This window comes from Papaver somniferum, unplaced genomic scaffold (assembly GCF_003573695.1).
Source record: "Papaver somniferum cultivar HN1 unplaced genomic scaffold, ASM357369v1 unplaced-scaffold_158, whole genome shotgun sequence".
NCBI classification, from domain to species: Eukaryota; Viridiplantae; Streptophyta; class Magnoliopsida; order Ranunculales; family Papaveraceae; genus Papaver; species Papaver somniferum.
Window position 1 is genome coordinate 3227767 of NW_020625264.1, and position 9291 is coordinate 3237057.

A 9291-nucleotide genomic window follows, 5' to 3' on the forward strand; every position below is an offset into this window, starting at 1 on the left:
CTACTACGCTTCGATATAGAGTTGCATCCGAGAACTTCGAAGTACCTTCTTTCTGTATTCTCGTTTGAACTGCCAGAGGGGTGCAGACAGGTTTGGCTCCATCAAGTTTTGTTCTACAGAGCAAATCTGTAATATATTTTCTTTGACTGAGCACTAAACTCCTTCCTCGGCGATAGACTTCAATACCTAGGAAATAATTTAGAGAACCCATATCCTGAACAGCAAATTCTTTACTCAAGTTAGATATGAGATCATCACACACAAATTTATTAGACCCCGTGACCACAATGTCATCTACATAGATCAGTACGTATATAGTGTAAGAACTTTCCTTTTTAATAAACAGGGAAGTGTCAGATATTGAACCTGTGAACCCTAGATGAATGAGATAATTACTGAGCCTGGAGAACCAAGCCCGTGGGGCTTGCTTTAGACCATAGATCGACTTATGTAACTTACAGACATGATTAGGGTTTTCAGGATCCACAAACCCTGGAGGCTGCTTCATGAAAACTTCCTCTGATAACACTCCATGAAGGAAAGCATTTTGAATATCTAGTTGTCTCAATGGCCAATTATTTTGAACAGCAATTGACAGAACCAACCTTATAGTGCATGGTTTGATGACAGGAGAGAAAGTTTCTCCATAATCAACGCCTTCCTGTTGATTAAACCCCTTGGCAACAAGACGAGACTTATAGAGAGAAACCGTGCCATCTTGGTTATACTTCACACGAAACACCCATTTCGATCCCACAACATTCATTCCTGGCTTGTAAGGAACCTTGGTCCAAGTTCCGTTTCTGACCTGAGCATTAATCTTCGAATCCATGGATCTACGCCAAACCGGATTTTTACTGGCCTCTGTATAACATGTTGGCTCTTTTATATGATGTATTTGAAGTGGATGTTTAGTAGCTGTTAAGCAAAGACGTTTTACTGGTTTAGTGATCCCGGCCTTTCCTCTTGTAACCATTGGATGCACTGGTTCATGTGAGATCGCAGATGAAGTGGGAGCAACCTCAGTAGCAGGTAGAGTTTGCACACAGTTGGGAGATGCACTAGTTGATGACGTAGCTGGAGAAGAACTACTTGGATCTTGTGAAGCTACTGGATCACTTGCCATTGATGAAGAACTAGGATTAACTTGGCCCATCATAGGGTTAGTTAGAGCCTGTTCATTAACTAGTACAACAGAAGGCAATTGAGAGAAAACTGGAGAAGATAATACCTTTGTGTGTGGATAGAGAGACAATGAACTCTCTTTCACAGTACCATCTTGTTGCTGGATAGAGAAAGGAAATGAATCCTCCACAAATCTGACATGCCGAGAGATATATATCCTATTTGTTGGACGATGTAAACACACATAGCCTTTATGAGTTCCACTGTAACCTATGAAGACACAAGCTAATGATCTAGGTTCAAGTTTGTTGTTATTATAGGGACGCAGACATGGATAACAAAGGCTTCCAAATACTTTTAAAAAGGAGTAATCAGGACGTTTATTGAACAACAATTCTAGTGGTGTCTTAGACTGGGTCTGTGAAGCGGGTATTCTGTTTATGAGATAACAAGAGGTCATAAAAGCGTCTGACCAAAAAGAATCAGGCATAGAGGCATGGAACAATAATGATAAGCCAGACTCAACAATATGTCGATGACGTCTCTCAGCTAATCCATTTTGAGAAGAAGTATGAGGACATGAGAATCTGTGAATGACACCAGAATCATTCAAAAATGCAGTGAATTTTCTATATTCCCCGTCGTTATCTGACTGAAAAACTTTTATCTTATGATCAGTTAGGTTCTCAATTTGCTTTTTAAAGTGAACAAAGGTAGGAAGTGCATCAGACTTACGAACCAAAGGATAAATCCATGTATAATGTGAGAAGGCATCCATAAGTAAAAGATAATAATGAAAACCATTTCTTGACAATGTTGGTGACACCCAAAGATCAGAAACTATTAAGCTTAAGGGAGTATCAAAGACAGTATGACTAGTTGGAAAAGGAAGTTTCCTACTTTTACTTAGATGACAAGCATGACAAAAGTCTAGAGATTTATTTGAAAGAGATAACGAATTATTCTTGACAATTTTGAAAATAGTCTGAAGCATAGGATGGCCTAAACGTTGATGCCACAAAGGAAATGAATCTGCAATGTATGTTGAAGGTGGAGCTCTAATCTCTTTAACAGCATCAAACGTGTAGAGGCCGTTCCGATTTCTACCCCTCAACATGATGGTCCCTGTGCTGATATCCTTCACAACAAAAAAAGAAGAGTGAAACTCAAAATAAACATGGTTGTCGTTGCAGAATTGTGAAACAGACAACAAGTTGGCTTTGATAGATGGTACGTGGAATATGTGATTGAGATAAAAGGATTTATTATTAACTGTGAAGGTTGATCTACCAACATTAGCAATGGGAAGAGATTTACCATTACCGACAGTAACCTCCTCAGTTCCATCGTACTCATGTTTGATATTGAGTTTGTTCAAATCAGCTGTGATATGATGAGTAGCCCTTGTATCGGTTACCCAACTGTTGGAAGCAGTTTCACCCGGCCTGGCAAGGAAGGCAGCTGGTTGTCCAGGCTGTCGTGGTACAAAATCTCTATCAAACCTGTGCCAACACTTGTCAGCTACATGACCACGTTTGAAACACACCTGACATGTTATATTACTATTATTGTTTTTGGGGCGAGTTTGGGATCGATTGTTGAATTGATTGTAGCCATTGTTTCCGTTCGTACGCTGATCAGGCCTTGGAGATGGCCTTGAAGAAGAAGCAGTAGCTACATTGGCAAGTGGTTGTTGGAGTAGAGCTTGCTGTTGTTCCATGCGCATATCATAGGACAGGAGATGTGTAAAGAAAGTATCCATGTCCATGTCTAATGTTGTGCTCATGGATGTGACAATGGGGTCATATGATTGATTCAACCCATTCATGATAGCTTCTTGCATATCATCCTCAGTGATATCGTTTCCTGAAGCAGCAAGAGCATCGAAAATAGTCTTAGCTTTTGAAAAATAATCATGCATAGTCAGATTACCTTTTGAGAGATTATGGAGTTGTCTCCTGAGATGCATCTTATGAGCTTTTGTTTGTGGTGCATATCGCTTCTCAAGTCTGTCCCAGACTTCCTTGGAGGTTTTGCATCCTACACATTTGCCCAAAGCAGTTTCTGTTAATGAAGAAAGTAGCCATCCCATCAAGATTTGATCCTGATCTTCATACTTCACAAACTCTGGATTAATATTGGTTGAGTTTGGTAAGTTTCTTGGTGGCTTAGGAGTAGTTCCATCAATTAAACCCATTACTTTGTAACCCCTTAGAAGAGGCTTAAACTGAGTTACCCAGAGAAGATAGTTGGTGTCTGTTAATTTGGCACTGATGAGATGGTTAATATGAACTTGCTGTAGAGTTTGAGTTTCAGCAGCCATTTTGATTGATTTGTTTTTGTTTGCGTGGCTTCTTGGATCGACTGGCGTGATACCAAGTTAGAAATGATTTTGTTTATTATTTTTGTTCTATCACACTTTACAGGATTCACTTCTCTTTTATACATGAATACAAAGATCAAAACAGTTTCAGATGCAACTGCCCTAAGTTATAGACGGAGATAGACTAGGATAAACTGTTGAAGCCAACTGAAACACCTCAGTCTATATTGACTGAGACAATATAGGATCATCTTAGACTGACTCCTTAACAGGTTGTATTTTATACGCAAATGAATTATGGTGTGTAAGGTATTGGCTAGTTGGTTAGAAACTAATTCTGTTTTGTTAACCATTCAGGTTGCAGAAATTCAAAGGAGTTCTTGGAATTAGGTTAACAGGGACAACTTTAGCAAGTTTCTCCATTGTTGTTGGTGCTCGTATCTTGAAAAAATGTTCTTGCTAATTTGTTTTTGAATCTTCTTTAGGAAAAATATCCTTGTCCGTTCAAAGTCTTATCATTTTAGACCATTTTATTCTTTGTTAAGAACCACATGGCGTGTAATTATGCATCTTTGGCGTGTAATTATGTTTTGCCTTATGTTTTTATCTGTGTTTTTAATATTAAGAACAAACTGTTTAGGAAACAGTTCTTGAAATCTAGCTTTTCCATGTTTGTGTGTCTATACTGTCGGTTAACCATAACCGGTCAAGCTTTTCTCTGTTTGTGTTTCTATACTGTCGGTTAACCATAACCGGTCAGTTTTAAACCGAAACCGGGAGGTCTAAAACCGGATGAAACCGAGTAGGCTAAATGGTTTCATCGGTTTTCAAAATTGGAAAACTGAGTACTTCGGTTTCGGTTGTTTTCTTTGCTAAAAACCGTACCGAACCGAACCATTTGCAGCGCTAACTGCACCCCATACTGCCATGGACGCATAAAAACGCAGTAAAAAATTTTCAAAGACCGTTAAAGAATCCCTGAAACAAAACCGCCCCCGTCCATAAAGGGACCCAAAACCACCCCAGCTTATTCGGAGAGGGCGGTTTTTCAACCGTCCGTCTTCATCAATTCAGATGGATTCTTATTGGTTAATAATGAAGCACACGGATCGCAGACTATATACCACAACAGTTGATGATTATAATCAAAAGAGAACCGATAAAATACCGAAAGGCATCCATTTCCCGAGAGTTCAGTATAAATAACCAGCGAACCAGGCCAGTTTGATTCACAAATTCGATTCCATCTCCAAACGATTCACACAAATTCTCTCACTTTCAAAACTCTAGTTTCAAAATCATTTTAGGCTATCAATGGAAGGAACTGCAACTGCGAATGTTGGCAAGGGAGAGGAAGAAATGGCGGTGGTAGAAAGAAAGCAGTAACAAAATCTGCCAAAGCCGGATTACAATTCCCAGTCGGAAGAATCACTCGTTTCTTGAAGAAAGGTCGTTATTCTCGACGTCTTGGTTCTGGTGGTCCCGTTTACATGGCTGCTATTCATTGACTTTGAGCTTCTTTGCAATTCCAGCAAGGTACTGACCATGGTAGAATGCCTGTTTCATCTCTAATTCTGAGACAACACGAGTACCATCTCCTGCATAAGTTCCAGATCCATATGAAGATCCTCCTTTCACTTCATTCATTTCATACATGCCGTCTCCGAAAGTGTACCCTAGTGGAACAAATAACATCCCATGATGTGCCAACTGTGTTATGGCTGTTAATCTGGAATAAGAACATTATAATGCTTGAGAAAGGTCTCAAAGTTTGCACTCTAAGAAGTAATGTCCAAAACCTGACAAGAAAATACGTTTTAGAAATCAAAACTTTTAGAAGTGGACATAGATATATTTTCTGTTAAGCTATGCTATGTCAAATAAGCAACGCCTCAAAATCACAAGAAAAAAGAGCAAATACTCCAATAGCAAGCTAGAAAGGCGTCCGACCAACACTTAGTCAAGATTCGAGATGCTGAGACAAATTCCCGTGCCCAATGAATAATAAATTGCATGAAATAAGTCTTACAAAGCGAAGGAAACAATGCGATGGAAAGAGATCTCACGCAGTATTCTCCTGGCCTCCACCGTGAAAACCTGTGCTCCAAAAGATACCAGCAGGTTTTCCAGCGAGTGATTGAGTTTCCCAAAGTTCATACGTTGAGTCAAAGAAAGCCTTGCATTGGGCTGGCATCATACCGAAACGCGAAGGGAATCCAAATAAAAATCCGTCAGCATCCTTAAGTTGTTCCGGACTAATCACTGGGATATCGTCCTCTTTAGCAGGTGCTTTCATTTTCTCTAGTATCTTCTCAGGAAGTGTCTCAGGTACCTGTTTTATTCCACCCGTTTATACCAATTTGTGTCGGTACAATCAACAGAACTACTCATGATCCTTATGAGGAACTAGAGATTAGATTGAATAATCAACTATAGCAGTCTAACTACACTTTTGTTACAAATTTAGTGGCAAGGTACCTGCCAAAGGGTTGCTTCCACACCTTCAACACTACTGGCTCCCCGGTGCACTTCCCGCGCCATTGTTACAACGTGGCCATACAAGGAGTAGTAGCTAAACACAAAGTCAGGATCAAAATTACTGAACTTAATTCAAGAAGGAAAAAGATCACAAAAACTTTACTTGCAGAAGAGTTACTTACACTATGTAAATCTTGGTGCTGGACATTAATTCAGTCTGGATATAAATACAGTAACATAAAAATTCATGAGAAATTGAACAGTAACGAGCAAACAAAATTGAAAATTCAAATTAACATGGAATGAAACCAAATCAACACTGCATCTTGAATTTTGTAGAGAAAATAGTTTCATGAATTAAGATAAGAAATAATATCAATCAGTGTAAGCAATTGTACTAACCAGTTTCACTATATATTTCAGTGGTACAGAGTAGATGAGAAAAAAATGTTTTAGATGGCTATGAAGAGGAAAGCAGAGAAAGTGAGAGAGATTTAGGTGTTTACACTTTCCAGTTTGTTGAGGACTAGTACAGGTACAACAGTGGTTGATAAACATAGAACTTAATGAAATCTCTTTACCAATGGGATCATACCAAATGAAGACAAGTGGCTATGGATTGAGTGACGTATCTTTACCTAATTCCACAAAATTACAAAACCTTCAATTAGTTGAATGAATGCAAACAAAAAAGAGAGAATAAGTAGACAAGCTATGCTGTGCATTAGCAACAACTTACTAAAATGGAACTAAAGGCTTGGGCCTGTCTGACCCTAGCCAAATATAATTGAGCAAGCCGAGCAGGCGAGTACCAAACCAATGTGCGAAAACAACTTCCTGTCCAACTTCGTTTTGTTCAGTTCATCAGTTCTTTTTATTGTTTCGACACAATCCGCCGGGTTTAAAGATCTTTAAAACCTTACAAACTAAACAAAAAACGTAAAACAAAAGGAAAGCAAACCAGGAAAAAAGTGGTAATAAAGACCTTCCCTCAAGTTCACTGGTCTACTCCTAGACAAAATAAACAACTCAAAATTGATGTAAGGGATCAAAACCCCTGCCACTCCAAACCCAACTTTGAAACATTAACCAATTGAAGGATTGATTTTCTTCACTTCGACAGATTTTTTATCTGCACATTTAACATTCATGCTAGGCTTATTTTGAAATGAAGATTTAGGAAAGTGAGCTCTAGCACCAAAAACTACATCTCCCTTCTGACCCTCATCCAGTTTCTCCACCTGAGAAAGCACAAGCCCCATTCCTTGAACATCATTATTAGATATAACTTTATCACTAACATTCTGTCACAGGTTCAAACTATCCAAATGCAACATCCAACCTTGCCAATAGTACTATGCTCCGCAGCACGGTTCAGCCAACTCGTTCTTAGCCAATTTCTTCACTTCTTGGACAAAACTCTATTCAACCCATACTAAACAGAGGTTCTGCTCACAATCTTTTCAAGCTAACAAAAGAACATCACACACACTCCGCTTGATGCATAAAACAATAAGCCAAACAAAGGAATAAACGCACCAACAAAACTTACATTTAAACTAGGCCGTAGCCTTTTATTTATGCACATTTAGGGTTACACAAACTCTCCTTGTTCGGGACACCCAAACCATCACAAGATCAGGCGTATATTGCCTTACAAAAAGCTATAGACAAGTAACTGTCTGGCAGTTACAGATTTACTTTACACAAGGCAGTTGGCTAACCATCCCAACTATTCTACTAAAGCTAGACAGGAAGTTTCTAGCCTTAGAAAGTGCATAAAGCAAACAAATTCCGTGTAACCAACTTGTAACCGTCAAGGCCATGTGCCTGGCAAACAAATCAACCACACAAGCTAATTGCAAAAGATTCATACCACCAATATTATTTATCTATTACAATAAAACTATATTTGCACAAACTAAACACAATGTAACTTGTACTCTCAGCCAAAACCAAAAAACCAATCCAAATTCATCCAAAAGCTTCTCCTTAATCATCAGAAAGACAATAATCAGGAAAGAAACAATGAATCTGAAATCCTGTATCCAAAAACAATAATCTAGGGGGTTTTACATGGATTCTCAAAATAATCGAATCCACAGAAATCCATGAAAAATTAAACCTATTTTTGAATAAATTACATAAAGGGATCTAGAATTCCAAACACACAGACGAATCAACCTCCGGAGCTATAACAGAATGTGCGATTTCTATTGATATTGGCAGTTCTCACAAGAGCTGATTGTGAATTCTAATAGAACAAAGAAACAATCCTCCCAAACTATCAAAACAAAACTAAATTTGCACTAAAATCTAAATCTAACCGCAATGTAACTTGTAATCTCAGTCAAGCTACAAAACATTCAATATGAATTCATTCAAATTACAAAATCAACAAAACAATACTCAGAAAAGAAATAAACAGCAAATCTATCCAAAACATTTCACATACTAGTATGTTTCTCAACAATCTAGGGCTTCAAATTCAGGTAATCCTCCTAACACAACCAAAAATTTGAATAAATTTTCTTTAAAGGATCTATAAATATACAAATCCATGAATTCAATCAATCAGTGATGATAATAACTAAGTAATAAATCCTAATTATTATTGTGCTTTTTCCCTAAATTCAAACCATTAATAATCAAATACGTACCAAATCAGATTTCCAGAATGAACGAGGTTGAAGAGATAAATTTAAACGTTGAATTTAAAAACCAAACAGAATCACATCTGAGAAGTTGGTTCCGGAGAGAAAGCTTGTTATTATTATGGGTTTGATTTGATCTGAAGAAGAAAGAAGAGAAAATGGTTTGAATTTTTATTTTATTTTAATTTTGTGAGTCACTGTTTTTTTTTTTTATTGTTGATCTAACGGTTGTGAAGGGATTGTTATTGATTTAAGTTGACCGCAAAAAAACTTGTACATCGTACACGTACTAAGAAAATTATTATGTCACATCATACATCACTACCACTTGTCGGTAAAAAAAATAACTAGAACACTGATGCCACCGTGGAAAGGGTTGACCAAAGAAAACCAAAATACCGTTTTTTTATCAATTTGTTCCATCGAAAAAAATTAGTTGATGCATAAATCAAATTATGGATGCATAATATGTTATGCATTCTTTTTGGTGGTTTACATAACGGTTATGCATCCAGTTTTCGAAAAGTGTGTCTAAACAGAAAGTATCACTTAAACGAATGGTGTACATTGTTTTATCAGTTGCAACAGAAAATTATTAGTGTGTCTAAAGTGAAAGTATCACTTAAACGGAGAGAGTACATTATTTTATTAGTTGCAACAGAAAATTAGTTGATACACAAACCAAAGTATGGTTACATATTTTATAACCAT

The 9291-nt window shown here is 37.5% G+C and overlaps 1 protein-coding gene across 13 annotated transcripts; it reads right to left on the reverse strand.

The window, feature by feature from the left end:
• Positions 1–4601: 4601 nt before the first annotated feature.
• Positions 4602–8745, reverse strand: LOC113337231 (probable NAD(P)H dehydrogenase (quinone) FQR1-like 3). 13 transcript variants are annotated; one of them, XM_026582931.1, is made up of 7 exons: positions 8587–8736; positions 6666–6771; positions 6329–6564; positions 6109–6143; positions 5927–6020; positions 5515–5780; positions 4840–5177 (listed from the first exon to the last, which is right to left on the reverse strand). In XM_026582931.1, exons 3-7 carry the CDS (start codon positions 6482–6484, stop codon positions 4946–4948), a joined length of 783 nt encoding a protein of 260 aa, XP_026438716.1. In that variant the 5' UTR covers positions 6485–6564; positions 6666–6771; positions 8587–8736; the 3' UTR covers positions 4840–4945. The 13 variants fall into 13 exon arrangements, with proteins under 13 accessions (XP_026438718.1, XP_026438716.1, XP_026438717.1 ...); XM_026582932.1 differs by having other exon boundaries at positions 6666–6763; positions 8587–8735; XM_026582929.1 differs by having other exon boundaries at positions 6666–6852; positions 8587–8731.
• Positions 8746–9291: the final 546 nt, after the last annotated feature.

Coding starts and splice junctions, on each gene's coding strand:
- LOC113337231 (XM_026582933.1), bottom strand. CDS start 6,484: ATGTTTATCAACCACTGTTGTACCTGTACTAGTCCTCAACAAACTGGA. Junction 6,144..6,328: donor TGAAATATATAGTGAAACTG/GTTAGTACAATT, acceptor ATTTATATCCAG/ACTGAATTAATGTCCAGCAC. Junction 5,178..5,514: donor GGAGGCCAGGAGAATACTGC/GTGAGATCTCTT, acceptor TTCTTATTCCAG/ATTAACAGCCATAACACAGT.